At 41.8% G+C, this 22,670-nt stretch overlaps 1 protein-coding gene across 3 annotated transcripts in view; it reads left to right on the plus strand.

Moving 5' to 3' along the window:
• STRN (striatin) overlaps positions 1-22,670 on the plus strand; it is a 175,694-nt gene that overhangs the window by 90,282 nt on the left and 62,742 nt on the right. The window contains exons 8-10 of one of the 3 annotated variants that reach the window (XM_077486360.1): positions 1,673-1,783; positions 16,910-16,996; positions 17,346-17,489. In XM_077486360.1, coding sequence (XP_077342486.1) covers positions 1,673-1,783; positions 16,910-16,996; positions 17,346-17,489 — 342 coding nt within the window. The remainder of the gene's footprint in view (positions 1-1,672; positions 1,784-16,909; positions 16,997-17,345; positions 17,490-22,670) is intronic. The other 2 variants (XM_077486361.1, XM_077486362.1) reach the window with 2 other exon arrangements.

A 22,670-nucleotide genomic window follows, 5' to 3' on the forward strand; every position in this document is an offset into this window, starting at 1 on the left:
TTGCATATTGCAGTGCGAACTGCAAATTCAGACAGGAATTGGATCACATGGGTATGAACACCCATGGGGTCCAATTCTGCTGTAGGCCAAAAAAAAGGGTCCTGTGCAAGTTTGGTTCGAATGAGATGTGAATTTAACCATACTATCTGTGTGCACAGAGATCCCATGTGATTTGCACTCGCATCTGATGTCGGACATTGCACCAGTGGCAACCGGCCCTGAAAGTGATGATAAAAATTTGTTTCTTCAGAAAAGGACAAACGTTATAGTTATCTGCTCTGTGCAATGGTTTTGCTCAGAGCAGCCCCAATACTCCTCTTCTCTGGACCCTGCCGGCGCTCTTGGCTCCTCCTCCTTGACCAGTGCCCCCAATAGTAAGCTGATTGCCATGGGGCCACCGGTGCCTGCTTGCTCCCAAACCCCGCTATGTGTCCATAAGATGCACAGAGCTCGAGCCCCCCCCCCCCCCCCCCCCCCCCCCGCTCTCCTCCTTGTCGCCAATGGCTCCCACTGCTGTCTGTCAATGAGAAGAGAGAGACCCGGGACAGCCGAGGCTCCAGTGGACATCACTGAATGGAGGGGGCTCAGATGAGCCCACTTCAGCACACTGAAGGTTTTTTGCCTTCATGCATAGAATGCATGGAGGTAAAAAGAAAAAAAATTCAGCCTATACAACCACCTTAAATTGTACTTTTGTGCTGGCTAATATGTAATACTTTTTCCCAGGTGCCCTTTGGAGCTTGTAATAGTTTATAACTCTAGAGTAAGATATTGTTGGAATGTGGAAATACTTGTTTGCCGCATTGTTAATGTCTGAATGTTTTCTAGTTTGTTCCATGTGCACTTAAAGGAATGTGAACCCTTGTTTAAAACTGGGATTTTTTTTTTATATATTTTTTAAGGTCTGCAGTTTTATGGGTTGTAGTTTTAATCTCCTTACCATAACAGTGTTTTTGATGCTAATCAAAACAATAAAAAATAGGCACCTTGCACTCAGATGTGTCTTTACAACCGGTGCTGTCTTGGCAACCACATGCATGTTGACATGTGTATAAGTAGCGGTTTTCTCTAGAAAGATGCAGATGTATTGTCCACTGAACTGGTCACTGCACACTGCACTGCCTGTGTTTACAATGGAGACTATGATGGGCTATAAACACATGAAAACATGCATCCAACTGCAGCTGTATCTGCAGTTCTGAACAGGAAGATGTGCCTGTGATCAAGGGACCTGAGAGTAAAATCAATTACATAAAACCATACTGGATGATTTAATTCTACTGTAAGTGGCTATACAGTGACCTTGATATTATGTGAACAGTTTGCTTAGCGAAATGTTGCCTAGCAATATGCATAGCATTGGAGTGTATTTAACTGTTATATGTATAGGTACCGTTTCCAGTCAAATGTTTTTTTAGACTGATATTCATCTTTTTTTTTTCATAACTTATAGCAAAAATGTGATGCGCTGATTACCTTTCTGCTTGTAGTTGACAAAATGGTCACATAAGCAGTATAACTTTGTAATGCCTTAGTCCTTTAGTATCCGTGTGGTATCTTCAGTTGCTTTTTCATTTGTGATGGTTGTCAAGGCAGGTTCTCCTTCAGACAACTGATCAGGTGAAGTCCACTGTATTGAAGAGGAATGTGTTTGATTTCTTTCACTGTTTAGAAAAGGAAGACCAGTGTCCCATACCGGAATCCTGGAATGTCGATCAGGGAGTAATAACCAAACTCAAGGAACAGTACAAAAAGGAGCGCAAGGGGAAAAAAGGGGTGAAGAGTAAGTGGAAAACATTGCACTTCCAAATCATCAATCCCACCTCTTTCATATCCTACCTTCCCTCCAAAGCTATTTTTCGTTATTTTCTTTCAATGTTTTCCTCAACCACTTACTCTTTTACTTTGCTGCTCCTCCTCTTTTTACCTGCTGTTCACCTTTTAACGGGCATTTGAGCTCTGTCACTTGTTAGACAAGCACATTGCTAACTCCAGCCAAGTTGATAATGATTCACACTATCTCTTTTGCTCATTCAGAATATAGTATTGGTTACTGGTGTGCTGTTTTACCTAGTTTTTCTTTGTGTCTTTATAGTGCAAAAAGAAACTTTTGATAAGTCGCAGTAGAAAATCTTAGATTTTTGTATGTGTGCTGCCATGCCATTTGTTTTTATTCCCTTACTCTTAAAATCTGATGATTTTCACCTATGTAACTTGTTTAAAATACATTTTAAAATTAATTGCACTCGAGGTCTTCTGCATTGTTGAGGTTTTTGACTGTCCCTTATCGGAAGAGCAACTACTCCACATTTTTAACAAAGTACTAATTGGCAGCTTAGACTTCCAACACTTAGTGACGATTTTTTATTTTTTTTTGCACTGTGAATTGTTTTCCTTGTGATTTTAGAAAATTTTCTGCATGCAAAAACATGTTTGTGTCCACCAAATCAGTAATACATTTTAACAATTAGATTTGCTGCACAATTATATCAAGCTTGGAATCATTCTAAAAAGTATACCGTTTACCTACTGGCATGAGAAACATTTTATAGAGGTAAAATTTGTTTTTAGATTTACAGTATATGGCTTACCTTGACAATTTAAGAAGTGTTTCTTTCCCTGTCAGTGTTTTAGCCTATGCAAAATATAATGCTCATTTTGTCTAGAGGAGACTAACAGAGAAATAATTACCTTAAAGTGTCCCTAAACCCACATCATAAAAACATCATTAAATGGTGTATTGCATGCTGTTAATACTCATACTCCCATTTTGATCACATCCCCAATTCAATTGGGGATTTTGCAGAGCAGTGGTGCCAGATCTGCATATGCCAAGTTTTCAGTGAGTTTCTATGCTGAGCATTTCCTCCCTATCACATCTGAGCAGCCCATGTGACTATAGAGTCACAGATGTGGGCATATACACCGTGATCAATGACAGCCCACCCCCTCCATGCCCACTAACCTGCATGTGATCAGCACAGGGTTCGTGCAGCCTCGGAGGACAAGTCGGAGGAGAATGAATACCCCTCTTAAAAACTTTAACCAGTGTTCGGCCAGACGCTGGTAGACTATGTACTGCTGATGAGAAAAGATGTGTATGTGTGTGTGTGTGTGTGTGTGTATATATATATATATATATGTGTGTGTGTGTGTGTGTGTGTGTGTGTGTGTGTGTGTGTGTATGTATGTATATATATATATATATATATATATATATATATATATATATATATATATATATATATATATATATATATAATGCATTTCCACCTTCTGTGTACTGTGGGAGACCGGATATAGTGAATGCAGGGTCCTGGGTTTCGTAACACTTTACATTATTATAATTATAGTGCCATTATCCATCTACAGAAATAGGGACAATGCAAATTAAACAGTGTGTGTTTAGTATCACTTAAAAGGCTTGGTTCACATTTTGTACCAGAATGTTAGTTTTCAGTATAAAATGTAGCCTTTGTTGGTGACTTTTTTTTTTCCTATTTTATTAAAGTTTACATAAAACCCCCTGCCCATGGTAAATCTGTTTGCTGTGCTCTGTCAATTTCAAAAGATGGGCTGGGCTGCCCGTATCATGTGCCCTGCTTACCTGACAGTGCAGAGTCTGCAGGGAAACTACAATTCCTGTGATTCTATGGTAGGCAGGAGTGGTGGCCCAGAACAATAAGACAGACTTGATACTGAAGTCACTACACTCAGAAAGAGATCTTCAGGGCTTCCTGCCTGATTTAGCTATCATAAAGTCCTTTAACTTAACCCCCGGACCATGTGGCTGGCCAAAGACCAGAGCGTTTTTATCTTTCGTTCGTTGATGGACACAGCATCTTCATCTTGACCTTGGCGTTGTATTGCCCCTTTAGGAGAGGACTAGGCAGAAAGTGTTAAAAATGGCAACACTTGCACAATACTGCCCAGGGGAGCGGTCCTACTGGCTATAACCCCTCACACTGCATCCAGCCGCTCTGGTTTTTTTTCTGCCTAGTGTAGAAGGACCTGGCTGCCTGTAGGACCATTGGTCCTGGGATTTTTTTTTCTTTTTTCTGCATTCTTGATTACTGTCATCTACAATCAACAGCTGGACTGGGTGACAGGCTGGATAATATAGATCCTTGTAGTCTCCCCAGCCTGGACATCGAGCGTGAGCAGACCCTAGCTTTGCGCTAGGTAGGCCACAACATGCCCCGTCTGATCCAGGGGCAGCCGGTGAGCTATATGCTCCGGGGCACAGACATGACTGGGCTACTGCTGTCCGTGACAGTGTGCCGTGGCCGACAGCCACCCCATACTGCTCGGGTGATGGGTCTGTCTGTGGAATGTGTCCAGCAGTCCCTGCAGGAGGGGCAAGTATGGTTCCACCTGTCTCGGCAGCATGGAGCAGCTGGGCATTCCCTGGGAGGTCAACTAGGGGGCCTCTCACTCTCCCTTCTCTCCCTCTCCCTGTCCCTTTCCTCCTCCCCATGCTATGGGCTGCTGTGTGATAGGCACATGGGGGGTGCAGTGCATGTACCTGGCCGGGGGTCCTTTGGGTGGGGGCCTCCGGGTCCTGGTAGGGGGCTGTGCTGGGTGTCCGCTTGTCCTCTTCCCTGTTTCTGGGCCACTGTGGGGTGTTTGAGCTGTGTGTGACAGGTGGGGAGGCCACTTCGCACTATGCGGCCGTTTTCCTGGGGCCGTGGACACAGACAGTTTTTGCCTTTCATCCACTTTCTCTGCACCCTCAGACATTTTTGCTGAGGCAGACATTTTCTAGTAGCCTCAGGTAGTTCTGCCCCTAGCGCTGGGTGCTTTTTTTCCTTCTAGAACAGAGCGCTTTTCACACAAACCTCGTGGATGACACAGGGGAGAGTGGTCAGCAGCAGCACAGTGCAGTACCTGGGTCAGGGTGGTGAGTCTTGCGGGGGGGGGGGGGAGGAGGGTGGACATTCTGTCTGACATTCTGTCTGACTTTCTTTAGGTCCCTAAGTGGTGACAGGCGAGTGTGGGTTAGCATGGCGTTGGAAGCTGGCGCTTCTTCCACAGACATCCCTGTTATTGCCTATGGACACACTGTCGGCGGTCCTGGAGGCCTTTGTTGCCAGGGTAGAAGCGGCGTGCGGGCACAAGGTGGGTTAAAACTCCCCCTCCCCCCACAGTCTTCTGGGGAAAGCTCTGATTCAGACTCGGGGCCCCGCTGTGACAGGCGGTCCTGTTCTGATGCATCAGAGGATGCGGACCAGGACTGTTCAGACAGTGAGCATGACTCCATGTCAGAGTCAGCGCAGGAAAAGGCGCCCTTATTACAGTGGTGCGGGATGCCCTAAAAATGAGGATACGGCGGGGGCATCTACAGAGGTGTCGGTCCCTTTCAGGTCCCACATTCCGGCCCACACGGCTAAGGTGTTTCCTTACCCAACTTATTTTGATACGTTTATTTACAAGGAGTGGAGAAAACCGCAGCGGGCCTTTTCAGTCCTGAAATGCATGGCGGTGGGTTACCCCTTTGAGGAGAGTTTCCTGAAGAAATGGACATCTCCGATTGTTGACCCTCCCCCCGGTATCCAGGTTAAACAAGGTACCCATGATTCCGGTGGAAGGGACTCCTGCTTTCAAGGACCCTGCCGACAGAAGGGCGGTTGCCTGGTCCATGTTTACGGTGGTGGGGTCAGCATTGCAGCCAGTATTGGCCATGGCCCTGGTGTCAGATGCTTAATGAATGGGCAAAATTGTTGCACCGTGAGTTGGAGAAGTAACAGGCTTCCCTGGTCTGCATAGAGCTGGCAGACCAGTTGGTGCAGGGCCTTAAGTATGTCTGTGACGTGGCCTTAGATACGGCCCCCTTGCTCTCTAGAGCCTCTGTATTAGCAGTAGTACTATGTTGCTGGAATGCTGGTCTGCAGACCAGGCATCTAAGAAAGCACTGGCGGACTTGCCCTTCTAGTGAGAGAGGCCATTTGGTGCCTCGCTGGATGACATTATTACGAATGTTACTGGGGGTAAGAGTACGTTGCTTCCACAGTCCAGAAAAGGGAAGGAGCCACGCCGTGGGCATGGGCCCTTCTTTTCCGCTCAGAAGCGGATTTTTCATCCACCCAGGTCGGCAGGTAAGCGCTCCCAGTCTGACAAGGTGCCTGCTGAGGGACAAAAGCGCCCCTGGTTTTGCAAGCCGAACAAGCCTACGAGCAAATATGTTACCGCATGAAGGTTTGCCCCCACCCAACTCTCGGGTGGGGGGTCGCCTTCAGGAGTTTGCAGCCCGGTGGGTCTTTCTAGTGGCTATTACATCTGCCAGGAGGGTTTCTGAGTTGGCGGCCTTGTCTTGCATGTCTCCCTACTTGATCCTCCACAAGGATAAAGCAGTGCTGCGTCCGCAGCCTTCGTTTCTGCCAAAGGTTGTTTCAGCCTTTCATCTAAATGAGGATTATTGTGCTTCCCTCCTTATGTCCTCAGCCGTCACATCCCAAAGAGGTGGCTTTGCACTCCTTGGATGTGGTTCGGGCTCTGCGGGTGTATTTGTCTGCTACGGCTCCTTTTCGGAGGTCGGACTCGCTGTTTGTATCGGTGGCTGGTCCGAAGAAGGGACTGGCGGCCTCATTGGCCACCATCTCTTGGGGGATCAGACAGATTATGGTTCAGGCTTATGCCATAAGGGGACGGGCGCCTCCCTTTCCTGTCACGGCACATTCTACCAGGGCAATTGGTGCCTCTTGGGCTTTCCGACATCAAGCATCCATTTCCTAGGTGTGTAAGATGGCGACCTGGTCGTCCTTTCACACTTTCCCAAAATTTTACAAGGTTGATGTAAGCGCATCTTCAGATGCTTGCTTTGGCCGCAAGGTTTTGCAGGCGGCTGTTTAAAGTTGCAACTCCTCCTTTGAGGAGCTCTGGTTATGGGTGGAGTTATTTTCTTGCTGCTCCCACCCCTTGTTTCTTTGACACTGCTTGGGGACGTCCCTAAGGTCAAGATGAAGGTGCTGTGCCCGTCAATGAACAAAAGAGAAAATAGGATTTCTTTACTCGCCGTAAAATCCTTTTCTCTGAAGTTCATTGGCGGACATAGGAACCAACCCCTCCTATTTATGTTTGTACTGCTTTTGACAAACTGAGCTGGAGGATGCAGTGTGAGGGGTTCTAGCTAGTAGGACCGCCCCCTGGTCGGTACTGTGCAAGTGTTGCTGTTTTTAACGCTTTCTGCCTAGTCCTCTCCTAAAGGGGTGAAATAACCCTAAGGTCAAGATGAAGATGCTGTGTCAGTCAATAAACTTCAGAGAAAAGGATTTTACGGTGAGTACAAAAATCCTTTTTTATTACGATTTAAGCACTGTCATAATAACTGACAATTGCGCGTTCTTGCAACGTGGCTCCCAAACAAAATTGATGTCCGTTTTTCCCCACAAATAGTTTTCTTTTGGTGTTATTTGATCACCTCTGTGGTTTTCTATTTTTTGCGCTATAAACAAAAAAAAAATTGCGACAATTGTAGAAAATAACTTTTATTTATTTTTTTTTTTATTTTTTTTTTACTTTTTGATATAATATCCCCAAAACTATATAAAAAAACATTTTTCCTCAGTTTAAGCCGATACGTACTCTTCTACATATTTTTGGTAAAAGAAAAATTGCAATAAGCGTTTGATTCTTTGCATATTGGTTTTATGGCATTTTTAGTTAACTTTTTTTTATTTGTTACTAGTAATAGCTGCGATCCGCGTTTTTTTTTTTTTTTTTTTTTTTTTTTTTTTTTTTTAGGACTGCAAACATCTAACACTTTTGGCGTGATTTTGGGACCATTCACATCGGTGCAATTAAAAATGTACTGATTATTGTATAAATGTGATTGGCAGTGAAGGGGTTAACCACTAGGTGACGCTGTAGGGGTTAAGTGTGTCCTAGGGAGTGATTATAACTGTGGGGGGAGGGGCTGTGTGTGACACAACACTGATCACCGCTCCCGATCACAGGGAGCTGTGATCAGTGTCATTAGGCAGAATGGGGAAATGCTTGTTTACATTAGCATTTCTCTGTGAGATGATCGCGTGTATCCCTGTGGACATCGAGTCCGCGGGACCCGCGATCACGCCAATGGAGCTCCCGGCGGGCGCGCCCGCAAGCTGCCTCTTAAAGGGCAATGTATAGGTACGTTAAAGAGGAAGTAAACCCTGATGAGTTTACTTCCTCTTTCATTCCCTGCAAAGGCAAAGCATAATGGACTACTGTGCATCGCATAGTAGTCCATTATGTGTCACTTACCTGACACAGGAGCCAGCGATGTCACCGCTGTCCCCTGTAGTCCGGTGCATCCATCTTCTCGATGGGGTCTCGCAGCTCCGCCGCTGTCTTTCGGCGAATCCGCAATGACGTCACTCCCACGCATGCGCACGGGAGCCGACACGCACGGCATCTTCGTCGTTGACGATGCCGCGCTCAGTGCGCCTGCGAGCCGCTGTCTACGGTGCATGCGGCGTAGACAGCGGTGCCTGTCTTTGGGAAATATCTCCTAACCCGTATAGGTTTAGGAGATATTTCTTGGACCTACAGGTAAGCCCTAATGTAGGCTTACCTGTAGGTCAAAGTGGTTTGTAAGGGTTTACAACCACTTTAATCTGCCTGTACGTGCCCTTCTGCCACAGCATATCTGTGTGAGGCGGTCGGGAAGCAGTTAAACAGAAGGCAACAGATGGATAAGGATGGGCCTGGAACAGAACTCAGACATTACTTTAGAAATCCTAGTTAAGGCATTCTTTAACGGCACATAGTTGGGCTCCAAATGACAAAAAGACAACGCAGCCTTTAATCGACGGTCCCACAGCAGCCAACACTCAGATCTCCTCTTCTGTCCAGTGTCAGAGTGTAGGCAGGCATGTGCCACTATCAGACACCCTTCATTAAGTGTAACGATCAGAGAGGAAGTCATGTGAGTGGAGCAGTAGAGCGATTTTAGGGTACTGGTCTTTATTACCAGGACCTGCAAAGGAAGACTATAGGATCATGAATTAAGGTAAGTATTACTCTCTGGTAAATCATCCCCTGGAAAAATGAGCATTATTATCTGAATTTGCTGGAGGCAACACATTCAATTTCGTGGCCAGCACAGGAGTTTTATTTTTAACCGCTATACAAATTAAAAAAAATTGTTCTAGGTTTTTATATATTACTTGTTAATTCCTGTATGTAAAATTGAAGTGCTTAAGGGATTAAAAAGTGAGCTCTGTATGCCCGGGAAAAGGACTTTTTTATTTATTTTTAAGCTATGCTTTCAGTCTGCATTGTTTAAAGAGAATTACAGTCTAGTTGTGCATTGCCAAAGGTGCACAGACAAAATTTGTATGATCATCTTTCCAAAAGCATTACATACATTGCATCATATTGAAGTACTTGGGATGTCTGTGTATGCTTTGTTTACTGTATGTACAGTAGAATTCCATGTTTAATTTTGACTGTAGTTTGTTTGGTCCAGCAGGCCAAACGTACTGCTTTTATTACATATCTGTGCGGCCAGTGTGTGCTCTGTAATATAATGTAGTAGCATTAGCTACAGCAATTAGGGCTGGAGAGGCAGGTGAATGACCTCGCCATTTCAACTTAAGATCTCCTAAATTGTAGAGTAGCACGCTGCCCAAGTCTATTTTATTCAGGCAGCAGATGTGAAGTTGCCAGTACTTCTGCAAGAACACAGCACCTCTTACTGTATGGAGCTAATGCTACTACGATATATTATAGCCCACACAGCGGCCTCATTATTCTGTGACAAAATTAGATCATTTAGGACAGTTTGGCCCAAACAAACTATTTAGGCTCCATTCTCATCTAGGCGTTGCTATTTTACAGGTGTTTTTTTTAGGCATTTTTGCAGTGTTTTTGTACAGGCGTTTTCAAGGTTAAAAGGTCACAAATGTAAAAGCAGTAAAACGCCTGTAATCTTCCAAATAAGGAGGCGCATGTACTTTTTTGAGCAACGGGCGTTTTTGCTTTAGGCGACACAGCGCTCTGATGTGAACAGGGGCCATTGAAATGAATGGGTTTTTTCTTGTTGGGTGTTTTTAGAGCTGAGGCTTAGAGCAGAAAAACTCCCAAAAATGCCTAGATGTGAACAGAGCCCTAAAGCCAAAGAAAATAAGGAATTCTACTTGAAAAGGAAACTTAATCACTTTTTTTTTTTTTTTGTTACCTAAAACTGAAATTTAGTGTGGTGGTTTTTTTTTTTTTTTTTTTTTTTTTTTCTTTTTTCTGTGCCGTATAACATTGGCTTAAATTTGTTAATTATGAGTAATGTAAATGAACAGCTGTGCTGATAGTTTATTTTTATTTTTTGTAACTCTAATAATGAAACTAATAATGAACACCTGATGTGTAGAAATAGTAGACAATTTGACTTGGTTCATACAGCTTGTAATGCTGGCCATACATTATACAATTTTCTTCTATAGATTTCCTTTGGATTTACCAAAACCATATAATATGAGGTCAAATCTAAACACTTTCAATTTGTGTGCAGTAAGACAGGCCCTTGTACCACACAGTTGAAGGTACAGTAAATCTAAAGGAAATTGAATAAGAAAATTGTATGGTGTATGGCCAGCTTTAGACAGCTTACTTCATTCTTCAGTTCAGCAAAACCCTAACCACCTTCTGCATTGACTTGTGGTCCCTATAATTGTGCATGTTCTAACAATACTGTACAGAAAGAAATGCCCTTTGAAACTTGTAGTCCTTTGCTAGTTTTTTTTATTTTTTCATAGTTCTGCTATTTTAATAGAACTGGGAATTAAACCCATTTCAATCAGCTTGGCTATCAATTCATATTTATGTAGCAACCTTACCCAAGTGGAATTTACAGCACAACCTTTTCCATACGCTTATGGTTTGAAATCTGCTGTAATGAGGGCATGGACATTTTCATGCATATCTCATAAGTTTTCTACTTTCTTTACTGAATGTCTATTTTATATGCTGCAGATCTTTTGTTACTATCCCTTAAACACTACAATGATTGAACGGCTAGGTTAGCTAGCATTATTAAATTCCAAAACTGTTTACGTCCTGAAATAGAAAGTTGACATCTGACTGATATTTGTTTTCTTTGGATTTTAATTGCAGATTTTTATCACCGTTAATCAGCAAAAGAGACCTTACTTATTATCCGTAGGGTGTGTCCCTTGTGCTGCTTTTCCCATGGTTTAGTTGAATTATTTCTCCTCCATTTCCCCTCTACCTCTGCCACCATAATCATCCAGTGCCGCAGGGGTCAGTAGAGCCGAGGGACATTTGATAAGTACTCAAGAGTGCCCAATTATGCCCATTCATAAAGGCTGCACTATAGCCTCTATGAATGAAAAAGAATGTATGGAGGAGGGCAGATTATTGAAACCTCCACTGCCTTCATTCTTAGATAATTTTTTCATTCATAAAAGGTAGGCTTTTATGAATGGAGGAGCTGGGTGGAAAGGGCGGGCATAGTTGGGCACTCTTGGTGAGTGCCTGCTAAAGCTAACATGCAGCAATTAAAAAAAAAAAAAAAAAAAAACTAAAACATTTCAACCAAATGTTGGGTCTTTCTCATAGGCAAAGCTCTGACATGTAGAATAATATTAAAGCTTACTTTTAGAGCTCACCCGAAACATTCCAGCCAGTATAATGGGCTGGCTTACTGGCCAGCAGAGCACAGGGGCAGTTCAGCATTCAGCCTCATCTACAGTGTTTCTGAAGCACTTGAGACCTGCAGCAGCTTTTCTATTTTAGTTCTAGGGATAGTCTTTTTAACCCCTGCTGGATTCACTCACGCACTAGATGGACAATTATTTCTTGGCAGACTATTTTGTGAAGCAGTAGTAATCTAGCTTATAGAGCGCCAGAGATGCTCTGAAACCACTCGGAGCCGATTGGATGCCTTTGGAAACACTCGGGAACTGAGTGTTTCCGAGTGCATTCGCGCAGCTCTGAATGTCACCGGCATGGTGTTGCTGGGGAAAAATGGAAACATTTGTGCCCTTTTTTGTTTTTGCGGACATAGTTGGATGTCATCCGTTCACGTCTCTCTCTGTAAATTTGAAGTATTTGAGGTTTAAACTTTTTTTTTTTTTCCCAAACTCAAAGTTGAACCCACATGAAAAATGGATGTAAACTGAACCAAATATGTAACTGAACATCACTTTACATCACTTTACATTAATTTACACGTCTATTTTCAGTTCAGTTTACATCAGTTTGCAGTTCATTTCAGTTTACATCCATATCCAAAAACCATTCAGATCAGTCTAAATGAAAAAGTTTGTAGTCTTCTGTTTATAAAAATGGACCTGACGGGATACGGATGTAAGCAGTAAATAGATTTATCTGTTTAGATTTGCAAGCCCATAAGAGTTGCTCTCCATTTTTCATGGAAAATGGACCTATGAATACCAGAAGAACGGCACTCCCATGTGAAAAGGCCCTTAGGATTAGTCAAGGAGCCTTGTGAGGACCATGGATTTGCAAGTGTTTACTCGTCTGACAGTAGGTTTATTTTAACAGTGAGCGACAATAACAAATATCCAGACAAGCGCATTTCAAAAAAAGTTTTATACATTGATTTGCATTTTAATGAGTAAAATAAGTATTTGATCTCCCATTGCAGCAAGATTTCTGGCTCCCTGGTGTCTTCTATACAGGTAACAAGCTGAGATTAGGAGCACTCTCTTAAAGGGAGTGCTCATAATCTCAGTTTGTTGCCTGTGTAAAAGACACCTGTTCACAGAAGCAATCAGATTACAATCTTTTTACCATGGCTGAGACCAAAGAGCTGTCCAAGGTTTTCAGGTACAAGATTGTAGACCTACATAAAGCTGGAATGAGCTTCAAGACCATCGTCAAGCAGCTTGGTTATAGGGTGACAACAGTTGGTGGAAAAAACACAAAATAATGGTCTATCTCCCTTGGCCTGGGGCTCCATGCAATATCTCAGCTCGTGGAGTTTTAATGATCATGAGAACAGTGAGGAATCGGCCCAGAACTACACAACGGAGAATCTTGTCATCAATCTCAAGACAGATGGGACCATAGTCACCAAGAAAACAATTGGTAACACACTACGCTGTGAAGGACTGAAATTCTGGAGCACCCGCAAGGTCCCCCTGCTCAAGAAAGCACATGTACAGGCCCATCTTTCGTTTTCTAATGAACATCTGAGTGATTCAAAGGAGAACTTTGTGAAAGTGATGTGGTCAGATGAGACCAAAATCAACCTCTTTGGTATCAACTCAAATCACTGTGTTTGGAGGAATGCTACCTGTGACCACAAGAACTAAGAACACCATCCCCATCGGCAAACATGGAGTTGGAAACATTATGCTTTGAGGATGTTTTTCTGCTAAGGGGACCGGACAACTTCACTGCATCAAAGGGACAATGGATGGTGCCATGTACCCTCAAATCTTGGATGAGAACCTCCTTCCCTCAGCCAATGCATTGAAAATGGGTCGTGGATGGGTATTCCAGCATGACAACGACCCAAAGGACTGGCTCAAAAAGACACACATTAAGGTCCTGGAGTGGCCCAGTAAGTCTCCAGGGCCATAATCCCACAGAAAATGTGGAGGGAGCTGAGTTGCCAAACGTCCGTCTCTAAACCTTAATGACTTGGAGAGGATCTGCAAAATGGAGTGGGACAAAATCCCTCCTGAGATGTGTGCAAACCTGGTGCCCAACTACAAGAAATGTCTGGCCTCTGTGCTTGCTAACAAGAAAGAGTTTTGCCACCAAGTACTAAGGCATGTTTTTCAAAGGGGTCAAATACGTATTTCACTCATTAAAATGCAAATCAATTTATAACTTTTTTGAAATTTGTTTTTTGGGTATTTTTTAATTGTTCTGTCTCTCACTGTTAAAATAAACCTACCATTACAAAATCAGCAGGGGATCAAATACTTTTTTCCCCTCACTGTATAATGTGCTGGATGTGGAAGATTGTGTCTAATGTTGTTCTCATCTTCACAGTATGGTTGAATTTACTCACATATGCCCAAATAATAAAAGTTGTTGAAGTTTGTCTTCTACTGATGCTAACCCACCTTTGTATGTTTTCTATGCCCAATATTTACCTGCATATCTTCATTTATACTAGTGTTTTTAGACAAAAAGAATCCGGATCCAAATTTTGTGTAGTTGTATTTAAAAATGCATATTTATTGATGACTAAATACATATTGATGGTTGCCCTGTCTAGATAATCGTATGCTCTGGGCACCTTCTCATTTCAAGAGATCGATGAGGGCTCTTTCAGAAATCCCTATATTTTAATCATTGGCCTAAACGCACACCTCAACATTATCATACAGTTCTAAAGTACACATCTGTAACCTATAACCAGGTGAACAAATGTCTGCACTAACCCAAAAAAACACACACAGCGGCTAGCACAGATTGCTGATTCATCAAACAATAATATAAAGTCAAATAGTGCAGCGCTACACAACAGTTTTAAATGTGATTGTCCATAAAAAAAACACATGTGGATAAAGACAATGATTGTCCATAAAAAATGTATGTGAATAAAAGAACTTTAAACGTGATTGTCCATAGATAGGTGACGGAAATCTTCCAGCAAGATTCAAAGTGCATATATGAGGCATACTACACCCTCGTGCTCTCAATCTGCTTACCAGAATGAAAAGAAGACGGGCATATAATCATGCAATCAAAGATGGCGGATGGCCCCCTCCAGACTTGATGGATCAAGTCTGGAGGGTTAACCAGGTACACCAGTGTCAGATGGAACATCAAAACTCACATCAGGGAATGGATTAAAGCAATCGTCTCCAGAACAGAAGAAAAGGAGTAACAATAGTGAAGACCATAAGGGTATAACGCTTAAAAGGTATTGTCGTCTACTTACAGAGTGACCGCAATATCAGAACATATAAAAATCCACGATATATAACGTGTATTTTAAGTGTTATACCCTTATGGTCTTCACTATTGTTACTCTGGCAATGATTGCTTTAATCTATTCCCTGATGTAAGTTTTGATGTTCCATCTGACACTGGTGTACCTGGTTAACCCTTTGATCCATCCATCAAGTTTGCGATCTGCCATCTTGATTGCATGATTTATATGCCTGTCTTCTTCTCATTCTGGTAAGCAGATTGAGAGCACGAGGGTGTAGTATGCTTCATATATGCACTTTGACTCTTGCTGGAAGTTTTCCGTGTCTATGGACAATCGCGTTTAAAGTTCTTTTATTCACATTTCTTTTTTATGGACAATCATTGTCTTTACCCACATTTGTTTTTTTATGGACAATCGCATTTAAAACTGTTGTGTAGCGCTGCACTATTGGACTTTACACATCTGTAACCGTTGGCCACAATTATAGTGGTTAATCAGTTGAATTATGTATGCAAGTACTAGTACTGTCCAGTGCCTATAGTGTGCGTGTTTGAAAAGCAAGTAATTTACAAAACAGCAGTGCATGCATATGCATACACACCTTTTTCACTTATTCTGGTACCTTATACTAGCCTGACATGCATCACTATTTGTCATTGGTGGTGGTTTTCTGCCTGCCTTAGGTGAAATCACGGTTGTAGTAGAGGAGTTTAGAGAGCTAATCATTTTGGCGTTCTTCTGAGACATACATAGGTTTGTATCTATATTCTATACATTTACCTTTATTTGGATTTTTTGGTGTTTGCTGGGTTTTCACACCCTGGTTTGTTGTGAATGCCCACTGTGAAATTGTCTTATGTGTTTTACCCAGATGGATGGGATTTTTATTTTAGATAATACGCACTCAGTGATAGAGCAGCAGCCCTGAGAAAATGAAGAGATTTTGCATTTGAAACTTTAATTATTCTCCCCGTTTCAAGCTTTTAGGGAAAAAAGTACCGTATTTATGGGTGTATAACACGCACAGGTGTATAACACACATCCCAATTTTAGGAGGGAAGTTTAAGGAAAAAACGTACATTTAAAAAAAAAAAAAAAAACTTTGAAGCAAAATTAGTCATAGCTCATCAATGCACCCTGATAAGTGCCCATCTGCAGCCATTAAATTGACCGACAATGCAGCCTGTTCAGTGCTCATCTGCAGCCTATAAATTGACCTACAATGCAGCCTGTTCAGTGCCCATCTGCAGCCTCACCTTTCCCATCATTGCAGCCTCGCCAGTGTTGGATTATCCCTGTTGTCTCCGAGAGAAGAGAATTAGTGTGTGCCGCTGAATTACATAGAGATGCGATCTCCTGGGTACCCGGCACTCTGTCACTCACAGCCGTGCCCCCTGGCCCTGCTCGTATGATAGACAGAGAAGTGGCCCAATGCGGGGCCAGGAGGCGTGGCTGTGAGTGACGGAGTGCCAGGTACACACGTGGCTCTGTAATTCAGCGGTACTCGCTCCTCTTCCCTCAGAGACAGCAGGGATCGGTGTATAACATGCACCCACGATTTCCCCCTGATTTTAATGGGAAAACAGTGTGTGTTATTCGCCGTTAAATACGGTATTTTGTAGACGATTTACATACCATTAGGCCTTTGTGCTTACGGTAGAAGTGATTCCAGTTAGCCTGCTTAATCTATGGCACTCTGCATGATTTACTCATAGTGCTGCATTTATGACATGGTCCATTAGCGGTTTCGCACCATTCTCCACCCTCATACATGAAGGGCCTCTTCAGTTATGGACCTGATGACATGCTGTCAAGAGTTTTGACAGAGAGCCTGTGCTGCTTCTTGCACATTTCAAGCACTTCCTAAATCTGTAAATGCATAGAATGTGTGTCAATATAACACTAAATGTACTTACTGCTACCAAGTTATTCTGTCACGAAACTGCCTATGTACGTATTGTTGAAGCACTTCTGATTTACCGATCTAGGAAATGCCTTACCAGTGGTTAGAGTTTCCATCTCTTAAAGAAACTTTTGTCCCTAAACTTACAACAGGAAAAACCTCAGAAGAAATGTCTCAGCCTGTGTCCCACATAAAACAATCAAAACAGGGATGTGGGAGCATGTTGGAGAAAAGCTCAGGTAAGAGTCAAGTGGAGTGTGAAGGTGCTTTTATCTGTGTAAGGTAAAAAAAAAAAAAAAAAAAAAAAAAAAAAAAATGTTGCCTTTAAACATGTTTCCAGGCAGGCTACTTATATGCCACTGTCTTTTATATTTGTTAATGACTTCTTTATATAGGTCTTAGACTAGGTATGGCTAAATTATGTATTGTGATTTTACATTAGTTTATACATTTAAATATATAAAAAAGTCTTTAACCTTAATCTGTAAGCAGTTGTAAACTACCTGCCAAGAGTTATAATATTGTGTAAAAAATGTTAATGGAAGAAGCTAAATATTTTCTGCTCCCACTTTTCCTTGGTGTGGTTAGGGCCAAACCGATCAAAACTTCAAGATATGCTGGCAAATCTTCGAGATGTGGATGAATTGCCATCATTACAGCCATCCGTGGTCTCCTCTTCAAGGCCAGCAAGCTCACGGCTCAGCGAACAGGAAATAAACAGAACAGATGAAGGTACGCTTCATTATTTTTGTGCCAAATTAAACGTGTTACTTATGAGGTGCATAATCTAGCAAAAAAGAATGTGTTTTTTTTTTTACTCTTTGCCATTATTATCCTTTGACTGTTTTAGGATTACGATGCACCATTTTCCAACTTAATAAATTCAGAGTAAAACAACACGAGTGCTAACGCAGCTTCTGTATCATGTGACAGCTGTTATTGGCTGTCACAGTGGTCACATGATCGGGAGCCTATCCCATGGACTCTCAATCAGAAGCCTTGACTGAGCACTATTGTTGGCGGCTCAGTCAAAGCGCTTGAAGTGCGCAGTGAGCATGCTCTCATGCTTATGCATGTGTATAGCGACTGGCCAATAAAACCTACCTTTCTTACTTCTGCATATATGCGTTACGCAGTCAGCAAGAGGTTTAAGGAAGTTAGTGGATCACATGTATGTAATGGTTTTGTCATGCTAATTGTATCAAGACGTTGGTCTTTACCTTTTCTCGTTGCTCCACTTAATAACATGTTAAAGTGGGCATTTGCCTTAGCACTCCTCTTTCCCAGTTCTGATTGTTTTGGTTGGGGTAGCTGTTTAACTAGAACCTTTTAACATATTGGCAATTTAATGTAATGGTGAATACACAAAAATAAACAATAGGCACCTCAATTGCTATAGTTTTGATTTTGATAATTCTTACACATATACAAAGGGAAAAGTTAAAGTATATTTTCAGTAAGTACACATTTTAAACAATTAGGTCTTTTTTATTGTTTATATTATGACCAGTCAACAGTAAATGGCTGTAAATAGTAATCCCAACAAACTTGGCATAAACCTAGATCTATAGTCGGGCAGCAAAGTTAACAAGAAAAAAAAAAAAAAGGGGGCAGACTCTAACTACTCCCTCTTTTTCTGCTGTCACTTACACAAAAAAAGAAATCCTACAATCCCATTTACACAATCGTATACCCACAGTTGATCCAGAGGAAGGTGAAAAACCCAGCAAAGCATGATCCGGTTTGCTACAGCATGATAAAAAATTCCTTTCTGATATTCCCTGGATCAAGTTTACCTATAAATGTTAGTACACATTTTAGGACAGAACCAGCTCTTGAGTTTCCACATTTACACAGCTCTTACTGTGAAGAAACCTTTCCATATTTGAAGATAAAATCTCTTTTCCTCTAGGTGTAAAGAGTGCCCCCTTGTCCTGTGATGACCTTAAACTGAATAACTAAACACCAAGTTCAGTTTATGGACCACTTATGTATTTGTCCATGTTGACCCCCTTAATCTCCTTCTCAGGAGAAAATAAATTCAGTTCCTCTAATCTTTCCTCATATCTGAGCTCCTCCATGCCTCCTATCAGTTTGGTTGCCCTTCTCTGCACTTTCCCAGTTCCCCGATTATCCTTTTTGAGAACTGGTGCCCAAAACAGAAGTGCATATTCCAGATGAGGTTTTATTAATCTTTTGTAATCTCCCTCTCCCATAACTCTTAATTCAAAGGATTTTGCTTGCTTTGTAAACCGCGGTTTGGTATTGCATGCTGTTACGCGTATGATTTACCAAAACCCCCAGATCCTTCTCCACTATGAATTTCCTCCTAGTATGTATGATGCATGCATGCATATTCTTAGCCCCCATGTGCATAACTTTACATTTACCACATAGTTGCTCAATTAAACAGTGCATTGAGTTTGTAGCTTGTAAGTTGGAGACATCCTGTAAGGGCATTATTCCACTGCATAGCTTGGTGTCACCTGCAAAGACTGAAATAGTACTTTTAATCCCAGACCCTATATCATTTTATAAAGATGTTAAAAAGTAAGCGTCCCAACACTGAACCTTGCAGTCTTAATTTAGTCGACTAAATGAATACTATTTTAGTCCACTAAAATACGACTAAAATACGAACTAAAATTAAAATGGAATTTTGGTCAAGACTAAAACTAAATTAACATTTTTCAAAATTAACGCTGGTGTGTAGTACATGGTAATACCTCAATACTATAAATAACTTACCGGTATTAGATTTTTCACTCCAGCAGTTTTATGAGTTTGGAAATTGTAGAGAAATGTTAACTAATGCATTACAGTTTAATTACACCCATTAGATTTTAGACAACTAAAATGTACTGGAGATTTAGTCGACTAAATACGAATAAAGCAGTTGCAGGTGTTGGGAACTGTCAAACACTTTTGCAAAATCCAAGTATACCATGTCCACAGACACCCCTATGTCCAAGGTTTTACTTGCTTCCTCATAAAAAGAAATCAGATTTGTTTGACAACTTCTGTCTTTCATGAATCCATGCTGTCTGTTGCTTAAAATATTTTTTTCCAGCAAGAACTTATCTATGTGGTCTTTATTAAACTCTCCAATATCTTTCCGACCATAGAAGTTAAACCAACAGGTCTATAGTTACTTGGTAAAGACTTTGATCCCTTTTTAAATATAGGCACCACATTGGCCCTACGCCAATCCAGTGGTACCATTCCAGTCATCAGAGTCCCTAAAAATGAGAAATTATGGCTTTGAAATGACAGAGCTCAATTATTTTAGTGTGGGTGGATGCCATCTGGTCCAGGTACTTTATCCACTTTTGTTCTGAATATTTTTGAGCCATTGTAGATTTGGAGCTGTGTCAATACCATCCCAGTTATGGACTTATGGAGCGCCTCCATGCTTCTTTGTATACACAAAGATGAAAGTATTTAACCACTTCCCGGCTGGGTGGTGGTTCAGTTATACTGACTGGGAGTGCTATGACGTCCTTCAGGATAACAGCCGCCGTAAGCCCATGGGGGGTGCACATCGTGGCGATCGATGGAGCTGTGTGTCAGTCTGACACACTGCTACGCTGATCTTGGTAAAGAGCCTCCGGCGGAGGCTCTTTACCATGTGATCAGCCGTGTCCAATCACGGCTGATCACGATGTCAACAGGGAAAGCCGTTGATCGGCTTTTCCTCTTTTGCGTCTGACAGTTGCGAGCAGAGCCGATCGGTGGCTCTCCTTAAGGGGGGCTGTGCTGATTATTAGCGTGTCCCCCCGGATGCCCACACTAGACCACCAGGACCACTAGGGAAGGGGGCAACATGTGGATGGCCCAGTATGTAACCCATGGCCTTCCACAAGTGCAAATGATGCCCAGTCTGTGCCAATCGGTGCCCGCTGACTGCCACCCATCAGTGCCCATTCGTACCACCCATGTGTGCCACCTATGAGTGCCCATCTGTGCTGCCTCATTGGTGCCACCTCATTGGTGCCCATCAGTGCAGCCATATCAGTGCCCGTCATTGAAGAAGAAAACATATACTTATTTACAATTTTTTTAACAGAGACGAAGAAAACTTTTTTTTTTTTTTGTTTTCAAAAATTTTCGGTCTTTTTTTTTTGTTGCGCACAAAAACAAAAAAAACGCATAGATGATCAAATATCACCAAAAGAAAGCGATGAAAGCTGAAAATTGGCTTGGGCGGGAAGGTGTCTAAGTGCCTGGTATTGAAGTGGTTAATAAACGTGCCTTCCTTGTCCCCAGTCACCCACTCTAGATTATAGCATCGATGGCATGTGCTGAAAAAAGTTTGGTCTATGGAGGCCACACCTCTCGACTTACGGGACTTAAAAATCTGCTACTGACGGCTTGTAAACCACGACATACCTTCATAGGTCTAGTGGCACAGGGTATATGGAGAGAAAGACGCAGCACAACATATTCATTATGTCGCATACATGTTTTTTTTTTTCTGCCCATGATTCAAACCTGTAAAAATTTACTGAAAGGTAGTAATTCTGATCATTCCTGAGTGTACAGTTGTAAATTGGCTTGCAGTGTTCACATATTGCTAAGATTAGGCTTAATTGAGTCACATAGAAACATAATAATTCTGTCTTTTTATCAACTTCTGTTACTAATGGATGCTAGATTCCAAGCTTTGCTGATTTAAATAGTAGGAAGTAAGAAGTGTAGGTGCCCCTGGCAAATCAGTGCTCTGATTCATCTGACTCCTCCACACATGTGCATGTTGCAGGAAACTAGTTACTAAGCAACTACCTTCAATAAATCTTTTCTTCTAATCTTCTACTAAGCATCTGTCACATTTGTTGTGGCTGTCGATATACTGAAGCATCTTCATTTTTTTTTTTTTTTTTCTTTTAAACTGTTTAATCAGCTTCCATGTTGTGCTTAATGTCTGATGCGAAACAGATTGTGGCAGAAAGATTATTCAGAAATTAAAAGTGAAGGTTTTCTTTTTAGTATGAAGATGACAAAAGTTGGCAATTAACGAAACGCCACAAGCAACTGTAATAGTGCAGGAACATGCAATCAAATGTCAATTTTTAATTCTGATCATGCAGACAGAAGATTAGTTGACGTGTTACTGCAGTTTCCCCCAAAAAATTTAGCGCATTATTAAATGATCCTTGGTGGATGTTTTTCCTATGTAAGTACTTTATACTATATCTGTCCAATACAGTTCCTAATACATTTAATTATAATGTTGATTTATCATGCAGTTCATTCAATTAGAATTCCTGGATAACCCTAACTAATTATAAAAATACTCCTTTCCACCTCCTAACACATGTTTGCTAACTTGTGAAAGCAAGATGCATATATTTACCTGTTTTTATGGTGCTGCAATCGGGCCATGTCATCTCCCCAGTGGTCCGCTACAGAGAGCACTTGACCATGCCTAGTAAATCCTGGAGCGGTAATGTCACCCATAAGCTAAACTGGCCCATCTCTTGTCGGCAGCCTCCACTGGCTGATACATGGGAGCCGATCACATAACCAGATCAGAATGAAAATAAATAAGTATATGCATCTTTCTTACACAGTTCATTAAGAATGTATCAGGAAGGGATGGAAGTATTTTTTTAGATTATTATCCCAGAATTCTGCTTTAAGCCCCATGTTTTCACTAGTACAATTTCTTCTACTGTCCCGCTGCAACGCGCAACAATTAAAATAACATTGTCTATGGTGCCATTTGCATTAATGCAACACAATGCAGTGTGACTTTTGAAAAGCTGCAGGAGTTTCTTTAATCATACATCATACATCATGGGACACAGAGCCATTAGTAGTTACTATGTGGGTTATAGGCCACCTTCAGGTGCTGGACACTGACACACCCTAAACAGGAATTTGCCTCCCTATATAACCCTTCCCATACTGGGA

This window comes from Lithobates pipiens, unplaced genomic scaffold (assembly GCF_037356315.1).
Source record: "Lithobates pipiens isolate NorthernLeopardFrog02 unplaced genomic scaffold, aLitPip1_a1.2 Scaffold_18, whole genome shotgun sequence".
Lineage (NCBI taxonomy): Eukaryota > Metazoa > Chordata > Amphibia > Anura > Ranidae > Lithobates > Lithobates pipiens.